Raw genomic sequence first — 24,860 nt, forward strand, 5'->3', positions numbered from 1 at the left:
ACTAATCCTGACTTTTATATTTCACTGTTGAATCTGTTTATTTTTTGTTGTTACTGTTTAAATCTATTTTGTTTGCAAAATGCTTGGGTTCAAGACCATAAACTGGAACTTGAACATGGTAGTGCAACTGCCAGATTGTCTTCCTCCCAATGGATGTTTTTTCATCAGCCACTTATTCCTAACCTTGTTCTCTGGCTCCCCTATGCCAAGTTGGTCACTAGATAATCCTGAGTCAACTGGGTTCCAGTCAAAGCTTATCTTCATATTAAAACATTCACCTTCAGCCTCAGAAGTAATTGAAATACATCTTGTTTTATAACCTGAGATATTACTCCCTTACTACTCAAAGTATCCAGTCCACCCACAACCAAACTACACTGCATTAAGATCTCCTTTTCCACTAATGCCTGCACTGATCAAAACTTGACCATTTTCAGACACAGCCAAATTGAGGTAATTCACAGTTAATACATAAAACATAAGTAGAGAGATGATACAGCAAGCAAGCACTAAGCAAGCTATTACAAAGCTAATGAAAAAGCCCGCCTCCAAAAAAAAAAAAAAATACTGTGTGCATCATCCACAGTAGTTTAATTAGTACTTACAGTAACAGTAATGTTTCTTTAACTTGAAAAATTGAGGAGAGAGCAGAGAGTTTGAAAGTTGGATAGGTGGTACGAAACTTTTGGATGTAGGAGCCTTGGGCTTCTTTGAAGAGGTATGACTGTTAATTTTTTTTCTGAATGTTGACAGAAATTTGCGTATGAGGCAAGTTCTGTTAGGTGTGTGTTTAAAATTACAGACATACATAAGTAAATATTTCTCTCTGTATCAATAATCAGCAATTTGTAAACACAGCTGATCAGAGCTGATACGTGCGTAGTCTTTGGCCTATGTTCATTCTTTTATAAATGTGTGCTATATAGTACACTATTTCATGATGACGCATGTAATGCACACTCCAGAACATACATTCAAACTGAGCTTGTGAGCAATTAACTAGTACAGTGTGATTAATTAGTAAGGTGCAACTGATTTTGTAGTTAATTTCTTGCACACTAAATAGTATAAAATTTACATTTGTACAATGTGAAGGGGTGAGATGGCTATGCACGTACTGTACATCTGCAGTTTCAATATTAATAGTGGAGGATATCTGCAAGTAGAGTATACCCTTTCTCTCAGGTACTGCGTAATCTTTAATTTAAAAGCAGTTGACGTCTGTGCTGCTTTTGCATGTGGCGCTGGATGAGATGAGTGAAGAATGTTTTTGTTACAGTACTGCAGTTCTTTGATATATATATATATATATATATATATATATATAATACAGTTTTTTCCTTGAAGATAAGTTACAGCTGTTTTGGGATACAGTACTTATGTATCTGAGGTGATTATCAAATTACAAAGCCATTTGCCAGCTTACTCTTTAACAGGCAAGTACTTTGCCTGACTGTGTATAATGAAGTAGTATTCCATTTTTGGTGTCAGTGTTATAAAACCTACAAATTCCTTCACTGGGACATGCAGAACTGGTACAACTAGTAGGTTATAAGCAGAAACTGATGCAAATATAAACAGCCCATGGTTCTGTGGTGAGTGCACCTGTATCCTTATATGTGCTTCAGGGCACAGAAGTGCTGACGCCTACCTAGGCCATGTTTATCTCTATTTCAAGGTTACTTTGGTCATCAGTATGTGGTTTAAAGGACATAATGCAGTTCAACTATAATCTCAACACATACACACTGTAATCATGGAATCATGACGTTATTTTACAATCCAATCACTGTGTATTTTACTAAACAGCTGTTGGTCCTTATGAGTATGTATTTTACCTTTGTAACATTTATGACTATATGATATACTTTGGAACCAAGGAATAATTTCTGCAAAGTCAGCTTCCACTCCTATTTTGTAGTAACACACCAGCAAACTGCTGCCTTAGGAGGGTGTGAGCAGTCCACAGCAGAATATTAACATTTGATTGCACTGTAAGTAAGTTATTAATGAAGTCTGAGAAGAATAAGGGCTCCTGAACTGAGAGCTACAGTACACCAGTTATGATTTTAGAGGAAGAAATGAGCCATTTTTGAAGATTAACTTGGAAAGAATTATTGCTTAGACAGTTGGGAAACTGTGTGTGTGTGTGTGTGTGTGTGTGTGTGTGTGTGTGTGTGTGTGTGTGTGTGTGTGTGTGTGTGTGTGTGTGTGTGCATGTAGTGCTTTGATTACCTACTAGTACAAGTAAAGTGAGGGGGGGCTGCTCACAGCTTGTCAGTTACTGTCTGTATTTAACTTCAGCATATAAGACATTGCTGAGTTTAATTTTAGTGGCTGCCAAAAAAAGTAATTACTAGAAAACAGAAATCAAAATCTAAACCAACTGTACTAGAAATATTGAATAGAGTAACAGAGATTAAAAAACTGAAGAGGGATGTTTAGAAAAGGGTAGGAGCAAATTACAAACTACAAAGAAAATAAAAAGGGAACTGTGGGAACAAAACATGCACAATAATGTTTTGGAGGAGGAATGAGGTTTAAGGGAAGGCAGTAATTGAGTGAGTTGTGTAATGATGGCTTGACAGTAACTCTACAGAAGACTAAATGTGATGTTAAATGTTTGCAACTGAGAATATATCAATATGGTTTGTTTTCAAGGAACAGAGATAAAACAACTGGAACTGGGATCTTTAAAAAAGGGCAGGATTAAATTACACAGGGAAAAATGGGAAATGTGGGACCACGACATGCAGAGGAGGAACGATGTTTAAAAGAAGGCAGGATCCAAATGAGCTATGTAATGGTTGACTGACAATGACTGGATATAATAAAAGTGATGTAATGCGTTGGCAAAGTTTGTAAGGCATAATGTTTTCAACTGAGATTGTGCCGCTATGATTTATTTTCATTTATATAAATGTAAGATTGTCTATATCATACATGGCAGTTTACCAATGATGTTTCTTGTAGAAAAAAATGGTTTGTTTTCATTTATATAAATGTATGATCGGGTATGTCACAAGTGATAATTCAATAAAGATGACTAAAAAAAAAAAAAAAAAAACTCATGGCTGGAAGCTATCTACTTAAATGATTTTAAACTACTCCTTCAATTGTTTTGATTTTTTTTTTTTACTAACTATAAAACAGTGGAAGGTCATGATATATTTTCTTTTGGAGGCATGCAAATCCTTCAATCTCATCTTCATCCAGGCTAGCCGAAAGGACTATTTACGACTACAGACCACTGAATATAATATGAATTTTAGTAGGATAGCTAAGGCACCAATTCCTTAGATAGATTTAAGTGCACATATTAAAAATCTTAATGGTTGCTTAGATGATGAATCTTCTTGCAAAAATGCAGGAGAAGGCGAGGGGGGGGGGTCGGAGAATATAATATATGTGTGTTTAAATGAATATATACATTACTCAAGACTTGTGCGAGCCACAGAGAAACCAGGAAAATATCTGAAACCAAGGGAGGGTCTGTGACTATACTCCAGATTACATCCCCAAGTGTCAGTTGTGGGACTGTCATTAGATGTGCAGAGGAGGACAGTCCAAAACTGGACACTGATGCAAGTCAGCATCAGTCTCTGATGTTAATTAGTACAGCAGGTAGATCTAGTCCATCTGGTTGTATAGTTCCATCAGATATCACTCTCCAAAAAACAGTCAAGTGACTCACCTCATTGAAAGCCCTTCATAACAGCTAATACAACGCATCATAATCGCAAGTTTAAAACAAAAGATTACATCATACGCACACAAAATTAACATTATTTTTCCAAGGGGCAAGATCTCCCATACCCCTATACCCCCCAAAAATAAATATACTTACTCAAAGGTCATACAATCACAGAACAAGGAAATTATTAGAATTATGTAAAAATATCTGTTCCCATACTACATAGTTGCATGCTTTCGACACAACTGCAGATTTGACGAAGAGGGCACCTAAAAAGTGTTTTACAGTGAGTGGTCCCTCATCAATTGGTTGCACAACAAAGTAGACTGTTCATTAGTGACTTGAAATCCACAAACTAACTCCAATCTCTCTGAAGCAGGGATGTGTCAGCTCTTGACGACAGACTGCCAAGACCGGTAATGTTAGCAAAAGTGATGCATGAAACTGTACCAGTCTATCTGACAGTCAAACACTGGTTGCCAAACCTGAAGAAAAGGGTTTAACAAGAGTCAGCTGAAGTCATGACCGACAGACCAGGTTCCATGACACTGCCAGCTAGGGCTGAATAGTGCTAATGCCTATCATGGTTGCAGTGGGTAGCCTGAGTTGGGCCTTTGCACCTCCTACAGGAAGACTTCCTATGGTGATCACTAGCATTCTTACATTTGAAGAGGACAACCTCCTAGCCACTGTCTCTCATAGGTTTTACCACTTTCCTCCCTCAACTTTGACAACAGACAACAGTCTTGCTGTAAAAGGAATTGCTAGGGACTGTGACTCTTCCTGCTATACATTTCCTTAACAGATAATTTACATGGACATCCAGGAGCATGGATAATTTTCTTGGAGTGGAAATTTGAAATTTATGCAGAAGATGATGTTGCAATGCTCTTCTTCACAAAAGGGGCACTTCACATCTACTGTCCAAAACAACACACTGTGGAAAGGTTTACTACCAACCATAACATGACAGCCTATCTCTGCAGGAAGCCTGGACATCTACACTATGCCACTGTTAAAACAATTCAGTGATAGATTCATGCTCCAATCACCTGCTTAATCCATCTCAAGGTTGCAGGAAAGTTGGACCCTAGCCAGCACTATATGGGCACAAGGCAGAGAAACTAATCCTGGATGGAGTGTCAGGATGTTGCAAGATACACACACTCACACAACGCTAATGCGTAATATGGAAGACTGATGTAGGAGGACCTGGCAAAAACCTACGCAGGCTTCAAACAGATGGCATACAAGTTAAAAACTAATCTACAGAACCAAGCACTATACAGCAGCAAAGTTAATTTCTACCCCATTGTAGGAGTTCATCTAAAGACATTTATTTATTTTTTTAATCACACTGTTGGCAGGGTGAGTCCTACCAGGAGAGTAATCTCTTTTCACGGGAGACCCTAGGTGGTACTTATACTACTAGAAGAAATTGTCAAGGAACTTTCCCCACTCTTTTCAACACATGTCATGGGATCACTTATATCCACCCAAGCAGATGGGACCTTGACTTAATGTGTCACCTGAAGGATGGCACACTCTGGACCTCCTGCACAGGAAGCAGAAGCAATACCCAGTGCACTACAGAACTCATTCTTTAACAAAAACTGCCCACAGAGCAGACTGCTGTGCTACAGGGTGAGACCGAAACCAGATCGTCTGCATTTCAAGATGTTACATTTAACATTACATGAGCAAGGACTTGCACCAACAGTGTTTGCCACTCATGAAAGGAGGTATGTAAACTCCTACTGCTCAAACTACACCACTACTAAATATGGAGACAAAAGCCATATAATCACACCTAACTTTATAAAACACACAAAGCTGACAAATTTACTACAGGCTACATCTTGCACCAAAACAAAACAGAAAAAAAAAGAAAAAGCAACAACTTCTCCAGTCTGCATATTCTCTTTATAGAGATATTGTAAGGCATGGACCATCTACTACAATCTTCTCATGTAAAGCTCCTGCATACAGTGACATTTTTGAAAAAAACACAGTTATTCTTTAAATACCACTGAATGACAAAAGACAAAACAAAGACAAAATCGAGTGTGCACAATGCAGGTTTATCCACAGGTGACTGTATTTGATGACATAGTCTTCACTCTGGTGACTAAACACTACCAGCCATTTGAGTAAACCCCGTGATTTAGGCAACCAGATATGACTTCTTGTTGAAGTACATATATGACTATGGCAAAAACCAGCATGGCATCTGTCTGTAAGAGGTGGACAGCCCTTCAAAGCAACTATTCGAATGACATGACAAATATTACCAGCTGTGAACATACCCTATAGTAATGGAAGTGCACAATGTGTTGTTTATTTCACGTCACACACATATACCTGCACTTCATGTCATCTGCCGACATGGATTGTTGACTGTCTCTTACATGTAGCCATGTCCACATTGTACTATTTTTTTTTTTTTTTAACATGGGCAAGAACCCCCCCCCCAAAACTTATAGTTCCGTACATGCACTTCAGCATGGCAGCTTGATGCAGGGTGCTGTGAATCATGGAACTTCAACTGTGCAGCAAGAAAAATGCAGGCTACAACACAAGAATGAACAAAATTATAAACACATGCATACATACATAAAACAAAGGAGAAATTAGTCATTTTGCACACATCAGTATACTATAACCCAATATTTACCTCTGTGTCCATAGATAGTGGATGTAGCCTCCACAGTAATAAATGTGATATCTGAATGTGTCTTTGTTAAATCAATACTTTTATTATGACTGTTGTTTGCTCAACCATTGCAAAGCAAACTGTAAGAGCTGTGCTTCAAATTACTCCTTGTAATTTAGTGAGGTCCTTCTATGTGGCACAACTTATAAGTAAAGGTATAATATCCAGATCCAAGGAAATTATAGTCCCACTGTACTCAGCCCTCATTACACCAATAACCGAGTACAGTGTGCCAATTGTCATGTAACCGATGAGGCACTTACAACAGCTGGAGCGACCTCAGAGGTTCCTCACAAAGAAAATACAGGGTGTAAACAACATGTCCTATGTGGATACCCAAATACCTCTACCCCTTTACTCAGTCTGCTACTGATACTAAAGGGTAATCTGTACAAGACACTCACTAATCCAGCCCTGATGGACATGCTACACATCCACAAGTCAAACAGTACAAGGGGCACCCAATCTGGGGATCTAAACTTAGTCAGCAACTCAAACAAAACATGCTGAAGACATAGATATGTATGTTAGAGATTGTCCCTTCTTTGGAACAGGCTCCCTATTCACATTAAGCAGAGATCTTCCCTGGCCCTCTTTAAATGTAATTTGGATCTCTAGATGGGGAATCGCAAATTCACACTTGGGGTAGCACCTATGTCAGGGTAATCTGTAAGATACCGTAGGCACTGGCACAAATTTGTGCCATGTTCTTGCCCCTAGGGGCCATATACTGAGTAAAATCAGATTATATTGGCTAGGCTTGTAAGGGCTCTTAAGACATTAGCCTAGTAATCTCCTATAAACCTATGAACCTATAAATATTTCCTAAGTTCAAACCTTCTTGTAATAATCGCTCTAATAACTGTGCTTGCATATAAGTAAATACTTAACAAGGCACTTGGAATGTACTCTTTGACGCTGTAATTTCTTCCCAGCAGGCCCAGTTCATAGCTTTAAGGGATCTACTAAGCAGTCTACTAAAGGCTATAAAAATACACCTAAGTACATGACCAAGGCCTATGTGTGAATTTTCTTTTAAAAATTGGCTACTGTTGGATTTACTAACCTCACAATGTTTGTGCAGGTTTGGGTGGGTTTTCAAATTGGTGACATATCTTGTGTAATTTTAGGATGATGTTTAACCCCAACTGACTTGACTATGGTAAAGGGAGAGCTGCTGTCTCACTTAACCACACCTCATTACTTACTAAATAATGATGAACCAAAAAGGCATTAAACTGCTTCACAGTGTCCTCTGTGACTGACACACTAAGAAAGAATCAATAGACAGTAAAGAATACCTTTGAGGTGCAGACAAACCAAGCAGCACTTACGACTTGAATGGGTAAGGGCTTCTTACTTCGACAGTGTGCAGGCCATATCTACTTACAACAGTAGGGCACTCAATCACATTCACAAAGGCAAAATACCTTTACTGACCAACAGGGGAATGTGGAACCTGAAAAGGGGTTCCACCCTCAAAACATAGCAACCACAGAGTACATTGTATTAAGTAACAGGTGCAAAGGATACAGCTACCTGCATACAGAGTATGTGGGGCCTTGCTTCCACAGAAAACCAGCTTTGGCTGTTGTGTCATCCAGCCATCATGTTTAACTTATTTGCTCATGGGTTTTATTTAACTAGATAGGTGGCGTGGTCCAGGAACCCATTTCAGTTATGACCATGGTCAAAGGTAAACAGATACAGAAACTCCATTACATTACTTATGTTTGGCTGATTGGGTTAGGATTAACAGACTGTGCCAATTTTCAAAAAAGAAAAGAAATAAGACAGATAACAATAACAAAACAGTGAAAATTATTTTTCTAAACACTTACAGGGATATAATATAAGAATTATAAAACCGAGAAATGAAACCTTAACTACAATGTCTATTAATGAGATTTTTTGAAAAAATAGCTAAGCGTCAACAGTCAAGTACAAATATGGTAGGATAAAGAGATTTATGTAGAAAGAACAGACATATAAGGAAAAGAAAGCACACAATGAATGCATAAACAATACATAGTAAACAGGTACAGGAAAACAATATCAGCAGTAGTTCAAAATCTTGACAGTGTAAGTAGAAGGTGGAAAAAGATGTAGAGAGAAAAACATATATAATTAAACTGTGGTAAGAGACAGAGATTTAGCAGTATGGCACAAAAAGAAAAACCTTGAAAGTTTAGTTAGAAGATGGGAAGAATTTCTGAGAAATGTACATGTAAATAAAGTGTGGTAAGGGACCAAGAAGTATTGTAATATAATGTGGGAAAGGAAATGCTGAATAATTGAGAGAGTAGTGGCCATTGAGCCATATTCGGATGGACCCTGCAGGCATTCACAAAGCTAGGGCATAGGAGTGTAAATGAGACAAGGAGTTGTGTGGTGGCAGCCAGGTTTTCCTACACTATACATGACTTCACTGTTGGTAGGAATTTTCCATCTGCACAGTTTGTCTCACCCATGGTATGTTTCTCAGAGCAGAATGGCGAGGAATATATTTACTAGTTGGGGGGAGGGGCACTGCAGCCACAGCTGTTACAACCGCTGACGGTATGACAGTGCAATGCCACAGTTTATACCACCACCCTCTGTACACAATACTGTTGAAAAGTTTTGTCAACGGCATACAATCAAATGGTGGACTCATTTGCATAGCAGGTTAATGCATGCAAAGGAAAAGAAGGAAAGTTAACTACATATGATCATAGTACTACAGATTTCCATACCTAATAACAAGCAATTCTGACGTTTTTAGCACAAAAACTAAGAAACATGCTGTAACATATTCATTGTAACTTAACAGATGTGCTAAAAAGTATTCAGTCCTAACAGAGACAATCAAACTAGAACCCCTAGTTACAGAACCAATACAGAAAATGTCTGAAGTTATTTGAATAGGTTTTTGCTTGAGAGGGAGGCTCCCTCTGTTTAATCATGTTTCTTGCCCTAGAAACCACATGTCAGTTGCAGAGGCCTCTCTTTTTCCTTGTACTAAGAGGTAACAATTTACCACAGAAAGGCAAAATATACGGATTCTGGAATCAAGTATGTTAAATTATGTTGTCTTCAAGTCTTTTCTTAAGCTGTGTTTCTACCCTCTAGGCGAATGCCACTTGGAAAACAATATAGCAATTCAGGAAACTTACCAAGTCATACATGTAGCAAACAACCAGTTTATCAACACTGCATAACACAGGTGACTCATTCTCACACTTATTAAATTTCAGTTTCAATCTCAAGGGCAGTTTACTACTGTTCTGTACACAAAAACACTCCCTCCAATATGGAGGTAGCTTACAGAAAACTTATCCTATATCACTATATCCTGTATCATCCACATGTGGCAGAATTTGGTCAGTAAACAAACAGCAGTAAGAATCATTCTGATTACCATAAAAACACAACAGAACCATCACCAATTTATGTTATAGTACTCAGCATACAAAATGTAAGGAGGAGGAACTGTGCTGCATAAAGTTCCCCTGAAACCTTACAGAAACCTTTAATGATGGTGTGGAGTCTTTTACTTAATTTCAAAGGAATACCTCTGCACTGCAATGAAAACATGTTTGAAGACCTGCTGTACACATGTTACTTCACACAAAGTACATAACACTGGTAGATATGCATAAGCCTGAGACATAAGGCTCACACCAACTTTTAGAGTTAACTCTTAATATGTGGATGGCAAACCTTTACCTTTTGCATCGGCCTTAAGGCATGCCCACAGTCCAATGTGATAAAGGTAAGTATGGCTAATAAAGAGAAAGGTGAATACTCTTAAAACCAAAGACCAAATCATGTTAAAGAATAATCTCTAATATAAGAAAAAGTGATGACTGTAATTTAGCAGGAATGGCAATAACAGAGAGGGTACTTTCCACCCATAGGAATGACTATGAGCCAGGTTTGTCATTTTGAGACTGCATCCTGAAACATCACCAAAATGACACTGCCACTGTTGCGATACGAGACGGATAAGATGCCTGCCTGCACAGAACAGCAGCTCAGGAAGACAATCAATCACAGGCAGATGGGGCGGCTGTTTTCTGTCATCCATACAGAGTCGGCAGATCTCTGTGAGTCTTGTCTACAGCATCCTGCATCAACCTAGTGTGGGTCTAGGCGTCATCGTTGCTTGACTAGCTACTTCTAGAGATTATCAACACGATTAAACAAGTACAATACAAAAAGTGTTATAAATAAAAATAATGAAATATAGTTTGTAAATAACAGCAAACATGTTGTCAAACTGGCTCCAAGGTTTCATTTACACAATATTTCACACTTAATAAATTATTAAAGTTTTACAAAGGAAAATAAGAATGAGTGAGGAAGGACATGGAAAAAATGGAGGCAGAAACAAGCTAACTAGTGACATAAAATGTGAAAAAGGATCGTGTGAAATTTCATATGGCAGTGGGGTGTCCATTTGAAGCAACATGTGAACAACTGTCATTACTTTGCATGGATTTGAAAGACATTTCCACTGAGAGCCTGGTGCAAGGGAAGTCCTCTTTACTCAAGATGCAGGGCACACTGCATCAAATACAATTTGGGGGTTCTGAAGGAGACTCTGCTTCTACAAAAATATGTGCTTTGTATTGCAATATGAATTCCTTTCAATAATTGTGTTTCAGTCTAAATGGGATTCACTTTCTTTTCACAAGAAGCCCATAACGCGAACCACATCTAATCAACATAGACTGCAAAACCACACTGCCTTCTTTAAAAGCTGTGTTTCTTGCACATTGTCATGTACTGCAGCTACCGTTACTGTGTCAAAAAGATGTGAAGGATGCTGACTGGGGGGGAGGGGGACACTTAAACCGTGTGAAAATTTAGCAGATGTAAGTACAGAACTGCAATGATCATGCAAACAGCAATGGCAGATAATTTTCCTACATAGCTATTTGCACTAACTATTCTCTGAAGACTAAACAGAAGAACTTACCAGCTGCTCTCCTGACAACACTTCCAGCAATCGAATGAGCATTCTGCCATCTCTCAAGTCGGTGTACAAGTCTGAAATTCTGCATGTTACTCTTGCCAGGTGAGAGTTGACCCACTTTGTAAATGTCTTCTTCTGTACAGCCTCACGCTCATCTGAAAACACCAAAAAATAAACGTTACGAAACTAAACATTCTTCTTGTTTGTGACCTTAAACCTTTCACATACTCACTCAAAGTGGGAGACAATTTATTCAACTCAGTGTTATAGAACACAAGTATTAACAGAAAGCATGAAATGTCTAAATAGAAGAAAAATATAATATCTGATGTTCCAGCACAAAATAAATCAGATTTGTATTTACTTTAAATAACTGCAAAATTATCTAATCCTTGTGCTTATCTGCTACTGCAGTACATCTTCAGAAGGTGTAGTAACCAAGAAATATATTCATAATGGTTTTAGCTACCTTGCCAGATTCTCCTGCAAGTATTATTTTCGGCTAAAATGATCACTCAGCTTCCACTAACACTTAACCCAGCTGCCAAATTTTAAATAAAACAGAAATTTGCACAGGACCTGAGCAGTCCCAGCAGTTTTCTCCACTCAATAGTTAATCTGCTTACCCTGACAATCCAGTCACAATACATAAATAAATAAATTACTGGCTCTGCATGCAGAGCAGAGGTTTCATGGACTGCAATTATTTTTAGTGCACTTTCAACAAGAATAGTGCTATAAACGTGTATGATAAAGGACTCAACACCTCTCTTAGTTGTTCTCACACTTAAGTGCTCATTACCTGGAATGAGTCCTTCAGGTACAGAGGCAAGAATGTCATTACAACTTTCTCACCATGCTAAGTGTGTGATCCTGATGTTAATCTTTCTTAACACGTTATTACTTTACAATGTGGTCCACACTGTCTGGTGTATAAAGATAAATAGAATGCAAAAATGTAGCTTTGAGCTTTTGTTTCTGAACTTAGGCCAAAGATTTTACAGGATAATAATTCAGAATACTTTATCCCAGTGTAAGCAAACAGGGAACAAATCCCAGAAAAAAAAGTATCAGAATCAAAGCGCAAAGTATCACATACAAGCACCTACTGCATAGTGCTACAGGTTTTGGGAAAGCCAGGAATAACAGTTAACAGTCAGGAAACAAAGAAGTGTTCACTAAGGCACAGTGATCCATTAATACAGCAGGACTAAAATGACCACAGATATTTCCTTCTTTAACAAACTACAAAATGCAACTGCGGTGGTGGTGCTGCAGTAGCATTGTCGCCTCCAGCAAGACGTTGTCCCGTTCGATTCTCAGCTAGAGCGTCTTCTGTGTGGAGGCATATGTGAATGGGGTGTGCCTTTGTTGAAGGTTGTGCATCAGGGCTGGTAACCCGGTATGTAAAAATCCACTACCAATTATTAGCAGACCGGAGTTCTGCTGTGGCGACCCCTAACCGGGAAAAGCCGAAAGACACAAACAAACGAACTACGAAATGCAAGCACAAACACATGTAAACACTGCTGACTAGGTAAACAGCTGGGAAGTACTTATTTCCTTGTTGCAGTGGAGGCCTGAGGAGAAATGCTCCACAGACAAGTTAGAAATAAAATCATGTTTTGTATAATATAGAGTATGATACAACCTACATCCTAAGGCTTTCTATTGAAATGTTGAGATTCATAACAGCAAGCCCTAGAATGGTGAAAAAATTAAAAACACAGGGGAACAAAGAACACCACTTTTCTTTTTATAAAGTTGATTTTTGCCCCACAAACTTGTATACCAATTCTGAGATCAACATACCTCAGAGAAATGGGAATATTTTGAGGACTTAATATCTTTAAATCCACTTTTGTTATTCAGTCTCGGAATTTCATATGGTTACCATATCATATGTTGTTAATGCTAAAAGAAAGGAAGGAAGGAAGAAAGGATGCATTTTTTGAGAAATATAGTGTGCAGCCACTTAAATATAAGTTAACATAATACTAATAATCCACTATGAAGTACTGTTGCCAAAGTAATGCATCTAGCTAATATGGAAGAGATATTAGCACACTCTTAACCACGGGTTTTTGGTAACTCCTTCGCTAGTCATACATTAAAGCAGAAGAGACATCAAGCTCACTTTAGTACTTACAACCCAACAGGCTTGTTTGTTTACTTTCCCACCTACGAGGCAACTCGTCAGGATGAAAAGAATGAACGGGTGCACCTAAGCTTCCACTTTGAGAGGAAAGTATCCCTAACAGATGTAATGGACTTAGCTGAATTTTCCTTTCAAGTGCCATACCGAGTTGCATTTTTATGCCACAGTTGTTAGAGACTGTTCTCAAGTCTATTCCTGAGTACAGAACCCTAGCTGGTGCTCTGGGTAGTTCCTCTGTCTGGCACCCCTTCAACTTTAAGTCAAGGACCAATAAAACTCTTCTGTACTGAAACTGTAGTAAACCACTTTCTACTAATACAAGTGGCCACATTTCTAACACTACATACAAAGGGTTTCAGCCATGAACACCAATAAAGTATCAGCATTCATTTCTGAATGCCGGCACTACACTACTGCCCCCTTGGCATCTGCCAAACACGCTCCATAACACCTAGCTCCTGGGGAAGCTGCCCCCTTCACCTTTCCCTTGTACTCCTCTGCCTGAATAAGTAGGTTATTAAGCCGAAAGACATTTGACGATCTCATTTCCTGGGATACAGAATATCCTTTAAGCACATTTGAGATGGGAGAGTAAAGACTTGTATATGAATCTATAAGCCATTTCCAAATGTACTGATATTCTTCTACTTTAGAAGCTCCAGGCATCCTGGATTTCTCAGTGAGTTGCAGTCACCACCTGCACCAGTAGTGAAATTGGCATTCTTGTGGTGGGAAGCTTCAGACTTACAATGAACTTTCTAATAAAGTCCTAAACTGAAATTTTGGCACTAAAATTGCCCACAAAATATTTAATCCTGTTTCTTCAAAAACATGAGTATACTTCATTCTTTTGAATCATTAATTCAGCAACAGAGTGAAGCTCTTGTGAAATTCATTCAGAAGCTCTTTATCAAGTAGAGAAATGGCAAAAGGAGGAATATCAAGAGTGTGTGAGGTAAAGTAAATGTGGGGTTGGGTTTTTAGTGCAGAATTTTGGATATACCAAGAATTTCTGCATTGCGATGTAAGTGTGTGCGTGTACAAGCGTTTGTGGGTTAGGGTTAGAATAAGCCTAAGAAAGGTGAGAGATTTACTCTTGCAGATGTGTGCTGCTGCATGTGATGCTTGTTTGGCTGACTTGTGTAGTGGTAGTGTTCTGGAAAGGTATTTTGTTAAGGTTAGATGTAGGGTTGGGGTTAAGGACAGTGGGCAGAGTTAGCACATATCAGTAAGGATGGGCAGGGGTCCTGACTCTTGATGCTACTGCTCACACAGGATCTACCCCTATTAATACAGTCCAATAAATAAACAAATTAAATCTCCAGTCTCCCTCAGGGATTAAAGTAGGAGATAGCACCCAGACATGAATGCTACCCAATTTCCCTGAAGAGAGGTAACCCAATAAATCAGCATCACTCCTCCCTATCTTGCATACCAACTAAGCAGATGTCCAAGCTATTTCAGATTTACATTGCCTAGGTTGTATTCAGGGTTTTAAACCTATGCAGCAATGCAGCTTGATGAAAACCAAACCATCACTTGCTACCGGTACTGCCTTCTGGTTTCTTCTTACAGCCTCATTACCCGATAGCCAGAAGTCTCCAGACTTCTTACACACACATGCATAAACACACACACAAAAGCACCAGTGGACTGTTGTCTCTACTGAACTTGCATGCTTCTGACCCCAAAACCATTTTATTAAAAAGCTGTCCTGTACAGTAAATTCTTCCTTAAATGGTTACCTGTTCTTCCCATTCTGTCTGCTTCCTGACGACACGGCACTTGCACTTTAACTACACAAATTAAAGGCACATTAAGTTCTTAAAAAGGGAACAAGTGCAGCTCTTTCTCTTTGTTAGCCAAACCTGACAAGTAAGGAATATAAGTACATCCCAATAAACAATGCAACATTTTGACATTTAGAATGGATTTACAAATACGTCTTATTCTAAAAGCCTAAAGTTAATAAAACTTGTCCCAAACCTGCAGACTGATTTTGTACCCACAATTTAAACGAAGATGGCATCATCTTACACACACTTCCCAGAAAAGTTTTGCTGTTGATGTAGTGTGGTCTTTCATGAATGGCATTTGCATTTCAGGCAAATATTAGACTTTACCTTTGGTAAATCAGAATTAACTATAGCTCTCAACCCGCTGCCATAAGAATTAGGGACAAATATCTTACCAAAATAAGCAAAACCTCTTAAATACAAGTCCAGGTGACTCAAGAAGTTGACTGGATATGTGTTCTCTGAAGAAAAACAACCATAACTAAAAATTATTTAACAGCTGCAGGCCTGGGCGTCCTACCACAGCAGCACACATTTTACAAGAAACATGGGAAAATTCTGAAGCCAAATCAGGGACAGGTGAGTGTCAAAACAACAGGTAAATGTGACTCCACTACTCCTAGTGCAACTATTGTAGGGAAATCAAACTTCAGGGCTGTTATGAGTAATTGGGAAAATGAATGACTGAACTCTACATAAAAGGAAATCAGTGGTAAAGATATAGAGATCAGTACAAACATCTCTCAGTTGTCATGTACCTTTTTCATACTATGTATGTAAAGTGCGAAGCTGTCAAGGAAAATGCAGAACCTGTGAGATGAAGTGCCCAGAATTGGGCTATGGCTACACAATAGTGAGACAATAAGGACTAATGTAAGGTGAAGTATGAAAACAACCGGAGGAAGAAAATCAAGCAAAAAGGTCCGTGGGACAGTGTAATACTACTATATTAGTTATCATGAAGGGCAGCTGCTGAAACAGAGGCTGCACAGAATTTTTATACAGAGAACAGTCTGTACCTGATAATGCTGTCAAATTAATCTAGCACAACATTATAATAAGGATACAGGAACACAAGGTGACAAAGATCACTGCAGACTTCAGTAAGTCTTTCAACTTAAGTGACTCATACATGTTAGCGGGCAAGCTGAAGGGACACTGTAGAAGCTGTTAATGTCATTAAAATTACAGAGAGAATAACAGATTGGTGAAGGCTGCAGTGTTCATCTCAGATGTTTAACTGTGGTTTAGCTGTAAGACCCTGACAGCACTGGGGTAAGGCTCTAAAGATGCACAACAGCCAATCAGGGTGGAATATGCCAAAATGCATTCTGTCAAGCACAAGCATGCATGTAACAGATACTGTATGATCATGTTTGTCTTGGTTTCAAACAGGACAACAGAGTATACTATGCAAGTCCCCAATGTACTCATGCTCACACACTATACCTCTCAACCTGAAATCATAAAAAATATGGACAGTCAGTGGCACATGAAAAATAAGTACAAATCTGTATGCTGATTAACATAAAATACACATACATAATTATGTAACCCCACCCACTCTGGTGGAATTACGGGATACCAACTTTTAAACGCAAACTGAAGAATAGACAAAATATTATACACAAAATAAACAGAATAGTGTTTTACTTAAATTAATATTTGAACTTATGCAAACTGCAAAACTAAAATACAATTTTATATTATAAAAATAAAATGAACTGCTTCAGCCTTCTACAGCCAGAAAATAAATGGGCTGGATTTAAACAGAGGAAATCGGCAGATAGGTAGAATTACAGACTGAGCATTTTTTGGCAAATGCAATCAGTTCTTTCAAACTAGAGAAGTGTAGCAATTAATTGAATTCAAATAACTGTAATAATATATGGATTTAGCTAACACTAAGAATACATTCAATATAATTTCTACAAAGATCATTAAGAAACAATATTTTCTCTGGAAAATATTTAAGCAATCTATTGCAGAACTATCCATACAAAACATTACCTTTGAAACAGTTATATTTAGGCTCCTGAACTAATATTGCCTTTAGCTGTTTTTTTTAAATGATGATCTACAAATAAAGTGCCTGTTGCCCTTGAAGAATAAATTGCCTATGTTACATTAAAAAATGATAAGCTAGTAATACAGCAATAGGGAACGGATGGCAAACTGATAACATGTTCATAGTTACTAGGTATCTCTGCCAAAGAGGACATTCTCAGAACTGTAGCATCCACACCCTTTAAAAGTACAACACAGTACAATATCAGCAATCCATCTACATAATGTGGTAGTTGAACCCACAGCCTTCTGCATCAAAAGCAAGTATACTATCTGTTGTGCTATTAACAACACAAACATACTTGGCATATGCAGCACTAAACTTCTCTCCCCTGAAGAACTATGCAGCACAAGAAATATGGAAAAAGCAAATTTATTGGGGGTGGACAAAGGCCCAAAACCAGGGACACATTTTAAACATTACTTGCATAACCTTAGAGAGTTGCAAGACTAAAATGTTTTCTGTTACCATGCATTTCCTGAAAGATAGGAAGAGTGAAACTTAGATGGCTATCATTACTTAGTGAATTCAGTTCTCACTGGTTTGCCAGAAAACCACAAATTTTAAGAGGAACAGACCAAAAGTATGAAAAAAAAACATTCCAGACAGTTGAGAACTATGGACTTAGCTCCTTGAATCACAAGTGGTGGTATGGGTAGAGAATTTAGGCTCTTGCTTCTTGTACTTAAGGTGCAGTTATACCTAACAAATGACAATCACCATTCCCACTTGACAGGTTTGTCTGTGTATTACACGACAACAGCCAGAAAACACTGATAACAGTATATATGGCACACTGCTGAAGTCCATGTGCATCTTGATTGCACTTCTCAGATGTGATAACGATTTTATACGCTGACAGCACTAGAACTATAATTGCCAACATGTTCTCTAGTTAATACAATTGTGAAAGTGGTGAAATACAGAACAGTGGATTTTCTGAACAGTTATGTATCTCTCTGAATAGAGTTTAACAAGTAATTTCATCTGTGTATTAATATATTGTTAAAGTATTTACGGTACAATGCCCTCACAAACTATATGCCATTACATCATGCAAGGTACAACATTTCTAACAATTCCCTATCTGTGTGGATATTTCTTCTCCTTAGGATTCTAGTGAAAAAAGAAACAGGCTCAGTAGGATCTGCCTTGTAACCAAAATAAATGAATCAAAAATCATATAATCAAGCTAACATACTTTCATACAAAGCACACATGTGAAAGAAAGCAACAAAAATGTCAAAGCGGTCTCTTCAGACTTACTGGCAGGCACTGGGGACACTGGTGCCAGACATTCTGAAAATGGTTACCTCAACATCAGCCAGACTTACACTGGGTTTCTTATTTAGTACACCATGACCAGGAAGACAGGTGCTGCAAGAGCGGTTACTTGCATAAAAACAAAAAGCCTACGTAGGAGCTGGAGGGGTGATGTCAGTTTATCCACAACTAGATCTCTACTATCCAGTTGTTTTAGGTCATGATCATCTAAGTCAGGATGTGTGACTCCTCAAGGAAGGGAAGAGAAAATTACCCACATGGGGAACAAAATGAAACAGAACAAGTTATCTGGGATCTCTGTTGGGGAATATCCTTGGTAGTAGTATAGTAGAAGAACTAAGTACAAGCAAAGTCGAAATGTAAACATTCACATCACACACAAGCTACATTACTCTTAACCTTAATATTTGTCTTTAAAACACTTCTGGAGAGCCTCTCTCTTTTGTGTTATTTTTTCTTAGTCCTTGTAGAAATGCAGCTGGTCCACAGACAGGCAGGGAATTTGATGTGGACAGATGTTCCTCAGTGGGTCATCTTAAAAGCACTGCAGCTTTTTTTTTTAACTAGGAAGTTCTCTACAGCCTTATTACAATGGTTTAATATTGCCAACTCTACAAAAATGCTTTAACATGAAACGTCACTGACAGGTGTCAGGGTCTCAGACTGATTAGACATTTTATGTGCCTACTGTCAAGGGGGCTTTGCTTGCCTAAGGCAATTGCAATGGGTGAGTCTGTTTTCTAACATAGGCTTGAAAACCGCAAACAGATAAAAAGTGCCACCGCAAAGGGAAAGAAGCAAGTAACCTTAATGGTACTAAAAGGCTCTCTCTATTATTCAAAAAAAGCTACTATAGATATAAAATCCAAAAACTGTCAGCCTGCAGCCATTCTTCACATTAGTATTTATTTTGTAACAGGACAGAATGGGAGAGGAAGGAAGAAGGCACGGTGGGTTGGAGAGGAGTGAATAAGCAGCCTGGGAAAATTCTAATTGCCAAGTGGTAATAGTGCCTTTGACAAACCGAAATACTGCCAGCCCAGCTAAGTGGCATTTTGCAAATAAGTCTATGTTATTTGTGAATATTAATATGATTTTTACAGAAATTTAACAGAAAGAAATACTGCCAGCCCAGCTATCTGGAATTTTATAAATAACCATATGTCATTTGTGAATATCAACATGATTCATATGCTTGTCTTACAAATGTAAGAGAACTATATGTTACGTGTATATTAAACTACTGGTGCAGAAGTGTGTGTTTAACAGGGTTTGTACAGTACTGAGCTTCAAGGATGTGTCCACAGTGTACCGTACTAGAAAAGAACAGAAATGTATATAAAATGTATACCTGTGCAAATGTACGTTTTGACAGTAGAAGCTGGAGCATACCGAGTTAACTTGCAAAACTTCAAGAAAATAAGTTGAAATTAGTGTTTTACGATTGTGTTATCTCTCAGTTTCAGTTCAGCAGCAGACACAATGTCTAGAGATAAAAGTTATTTTAGAAATAATTACTAGGTTTCAAATGTAAAAGTGTTTTATTGTTTTACGACTTCCAAGTTCTGCAAACTTCTGAGAGATATGTACTTCTAACACAATGATGTTAAAATTCTGTTTAACCTGGGAACTGAAGTCAGGTGACAAAGACTGATGTCATCCAAGCTAACCCAGCAGTAATGTTTATTATTAATTTAAGAACTCTCCCAGAGAGAGGTTATGCATTTTGTACTTTGTCTTGGACCTAGCAAGAACATCCACTCATCATCACCATCATCTACAATTGCCTTGCTAACAGTAAGTAACTAGGGTATAGTAATTTCTTTTAGATATAGATAGGAATATAGTAAAGATTAGTTTAGATGTTTTCTGTATTTATTTGAAACTGTCCTGCAATGTTGTTTTGAAATATTTCTTGTAATTCTGAAGTAACTGTGTTTGTTATTGAGTATTGTTTTGTTTTTTTATTATTTATTATTAAATATATTTAAACCTATCTTTGTGGCTGATATTTGTGAGACATATTTAAGCTCTTAGCGTACTTGCATATGTATTTGGTGACACTGTACAGGCCACTCCTAGATAGCCTTGTAAGCCTTGGTCAACACAACCATCTGGATAATAGTAATATTACACAACAGGATTGGACACCCTTTGTAAGGGCCTTATAGTAGCTGATAAGTAAGGGTGACTACCTTATAATCTAGGCAGAAGAGGGCATAACTAGTAAACCTGTGCCAGCCTTTCCCAGGTGTGTGTGTGATTGTTTGTATATAAATTAAATTAAATATCAAAGTCTGTCTGTCAGCTACTTCGGCAGGGACACGAAGCCCTGGTTAGACAGAGAGGGTGTTAGAGGTCTTAGACTGGCATTTGGCTGAGATCTTAACCCTATAATTTTGCCATTGGGGAGTCTTATTGGGGATCTGGAGCAAGAGAGAAAAAACAGCCCACACTGACTGTGTTCTCTGTGTGCTCTTAAGGGAAACTGCACTTTACTGTGTGTGTACTTGTCATTCTCCCATTGTGTGCATCCCCCAATGTTGCCAGTGGTGATGATTGAGGCTCCTTGATTACTGGGCCAGTGCAGGGGCATCACAGTGCCTATACCCAAGGAAACATTGTCTGCAGGTAGTGTTCCATGACAGCATATCTTTGAGGTCAAGGGCAGAGCTGCAGCAAAGGACTATAGCAACCTAGGCATGACACCCATTTGGGGCCCCCCCCCCCACTATGTCTACAAACTGCTTAGCTTGTAAACATTTTTTTTAAGAATAGCAGGTTGCAAACAGTCATTATGCTATGAAAGAATGATTCCTTAGATCCAGATTGCCAATTTCAGGCAGTTATGCTTTAAAAAAAATACGAGAGTTTGATAGTTTACAAGCTGTCTCTCACTTAACTACAGTGTAGCACAAGGGGGGTGCTGCATTCCTGAGTCTGTTGTCCTTCAGATGAGATGTTAAAGAGGTCCCATCTGCTTCAGTTGGATACAGCTCAGGTGGATATGAAAACAGAAGGGGTACTTTAGTTTCCCAATGTCCTGGCCAAATTTCTCTTAGAAGTACAAATACCACCTCTCACTTGAAAAGTGGCCACTTTCCTAATGGGACTAACCTGGTCAACAAAGGATAAATAAAAAAAATGACAGCTTGCAGTTTGTTGAACTTTTTTTTTTTTTTAACTTTCAGTGCCCCATTCATTCTGCCCTTGCTTAGTCACTGGTCATAGCTTTCTCTTCTGTTTCCTGTCAACAGCTGATTCAAAGCCTCTGCACATCATTTTGGCTGTCCTTGACATATATTATTTTATTTTGAGATTTGTCATGGTATCTGATACATCACTCACAGCAATAAGATTTTTCAGAAAAAAAAAGTACAGTTGTGTGCACTTATCATAAATGTAGATGTTCGAGTGTAGTCACTGTTGCAATCATCACATTTGGGTTATCCCTGCCAGGGTAGCCCTCGGCCGGCCCAAATACCAGAGGCTTAGTATTTCTGCATCGGTTGCTGTTGCTTCAGGACTGAAGGTCGCCAGTAGTATAAAGTAAGGAAGCCGATGCCATTACATCAGTTTTTTTTTGCGTCAGGAGCCCCCAAGTGGGAGCTAGGTTATGGTGGAAGAACCCCACCAGTAGAAAGTAAATACCAAAAATTTCCTTGTAAGGAGAGAGAGAGAAGAGGGGGATGGAGGGAGGGAAACCAGGACTGCAACAGCGAATACACTCGAACAGCTACATTTATGGTAAGTGTACACAACTGTACTATGTTCTTCGTGTTTCACTGCAGTCATCACATTTGGGTTGATTCCTAAAGCTGAGGGAAAGGGTGGAGGCAGTCATGGAGACTAGGGGGTGGCTAGGATGCCCTGCAAGACTGCAGTGGCAAAGCCTGCCCTGGATTTGGAGAAGATAGTCAGGTGGTAATGCTTGGTTAAAGTATGAACAAATGTCCAGGTGGCAGCCTCCAGGATGTCCCTGGTGGGGACTCCTCTGAGGAAAGCGGCAGAGGTGGAGGCTGCTCTGGGGGAGTTAGTCCTGACCCCCCTTTGGGGGAGGTTTTCCATGTTGCTTGTAACAGAAATGGATGCAGTGTGCTATCCATTTGGAAATTGTTTGGAGATGGCTTTGCCCTCTGCCCCTGCAGCAAAGCTAACCAATAAGTGATCCGGCTTTCTGAATGATTTAGTCCTGTCTAGATCGAATCTGAGCTGTCTATGTATATCTAGAGAGTGCAGAATCCTTTCCTCCTTGTTCTGTGGGTTAGGGAAAAAGATGGGCAAATGAATGGATTGGTTGAGAGCCACACTGGACACCACTTTGGGCATGAAAGATAGGTTAGTCCTGAGGGAAACCCTGTCAGCATGGAAGATGATGAAGGGCTCCACAGCCATGAGTGCTTGTAGCTTGGAGACTCTTCTGGCTGAAGTGATGGCCAGAAGAAAAGCTGTCTTCCAGGAGAGAAATTTTAACTCTGCTGAAGATGCTGGTTCAAAGGGGGGCAGGGGGAGTTTTTCCAACACAAAGTTAAGGTCCCAAGCTGGGGTAGGTGCTCTTCTGGGTTGACGCAAATTGCTAGCCCCTCTTAGGAATTGTTTGATCAGAGGGTGAGAGAACAGGGATGCTCAGTGTGGAAATGAGCAGAGATAGCAGAGGCATGAATTTTAATAGAGGAGAAGGAGAGACTACTGTGTAGCAGGTCAGCTAGGTAATTCAGGATGAGAGGTAGGGAGGGCTGTGCCGTATCAGCTCCCTTATCCTGAATCAAGGTGCAGACCTTTTCTATTTGTTAGTATAAGATTTTTTAGTGCTAGGGCGTCTGGCCTCATGTATATCTACAACCTGTTTACTGAGGTTGGCAGATTGATCAGTAGTCAGGGAATAAGCCAGGTTGCCAAATGGAGGGTCTGCAATTGGGGATGCATGAATTCCCCTTCCCTCTGGGTTAGGAGGATTGTGGTCTGAGTGAGATGCCTTGGTGGCACTGGGGACAGGCTGCACAGCATGGGTACCAGTGCTTGCGAGGCCAGTCTGGAGCAATAAGAATTGTCCTTGGTTTTTCCTCCCTTATTTTGAGCAGTACCCTAGTGATGAGAGGTAGTGGAGGAAATGAATAGACCAATAGATTGACCCAGGGGAAGGAAAGGGCATACACTTTCCAAACCAAGCAGTGATGTTCCCCGGTGCAGAACTTGCTGAGCTGATGGATGGTGTGGGAGGCAAAGAGGTCGACCTTCGGTGTGTCCCATTTTTGAGTTATTACTTTGGAAGGTTCTTTTGTCTAGCTGCCACTCATGTGAGTCCAGGAGATTTCTGCTTAAGAGTTTAGAGAACCTGGTAGGAACTGTGCTAACAGGTGGAGTTGCATGGCTGAGGCTGTGTGCCAAAGGGTCATGGCCAGCCTGCATAGAGGGTAGGAGTGAGTCCCTCCCTGCTTGTTGATATACCACATCACAGTTGTGTTGTCTGTTTTGGTCAGGAGAGCTCCTGGGGATAGAAGGGGCTTGAAAGCTGTTAATGCGTGCTGGACAGCTAACATCTCTTTTTGGTTGATGTGCAGATGGATTTGCTGTGGGATCCATTGGCCCTGTATGCACCTGCCATCCAGGTGTGCACCCAAGGCATAGTCTGAAGAGTCTGTGATGAGGGTCTGAGTGGCGGGGGGTGGTGAGAAAGGTAGTCCCTTGTTGTGGGAGCATGCTGCTGCCCAACAAAGAAAATCTTTCCTTAGGCAAGGCTTCATTGGTATAAGAGTTTCCAGGTCATGAGAGTGCTAACACCAGAGGCTTTTTAGATACCATTGTAGTTTCCTCATATGCAGTCTGGCATATGGAATGAGTAGAATGCAAGATTCCATGAATCCCAGAGCTTGCAGGACTCTCCTTGCAGATAACTGGGGTCCCGTGGCTAGTTGAGAGAAGTAAGGTGTCAGGTGAGTTTGCATTTCTGGTGTAAGGAAAGCCATCTGGGAGGCTGTATTCAGGCTTGCTCCCAGGAATATAATCCTTTGGGTGGGTACTAGTTTGGATTTCTTTTCGTTGATAGTGTACCCTAGGGAGGTCAGTAGGGACTTTACAAAGGCCAGGTGCTTGAGCAGCTTTTCCTGACTGTCTGCCTGAAATAGGCAGTCGTCTAAGTATGGGTACATTTGTATATTTCTTTGTCTGCAAAAGACAATGGTGGGAG

The 24,860-nt window shown here is 39.4% G+C and overlaps 1 protein-coding gene across 2 annotated transcripts in view; it reads right to left on the reverse strand.

The window, feature by feature from the left end:
- The window catches only part of LOC122792927 (spectrin beta chain, non-erythrocytic 1-like), a 1,986,067-nt gene that overhangs the window by 887,513 nt on the left and 1,073,694 nt on the right, over positions 1–24,860 (reverse strand). For both annotated transcript variants that reach the window (XM_044060498.1, XM_044060499.1), the window contains one exon: positions 11,371–11,522. In XM_044060498.1, the coding sequence (XP_043916433.1) occupies positions 11,371–11,522 (152 nt within the window). The remainder of the gene's footprint in view (positions 1–11,370; positions 11,523–24,860) is intronic.

This window comes from Protopterus annectens, chromosome 2.part0, assembly GCF_019279795.1.
Source record: "Protopterus annectens isolate FY-2018-M chromosome 2.part0, PAN1.0, whole genome shotgun sequence".
Classification (NCBI taxonomy): Eukaryota; Metazoa; Chordata; order Ceratodontiformes; family Protopteridae; genus Protopterus; species Protopterus annectens.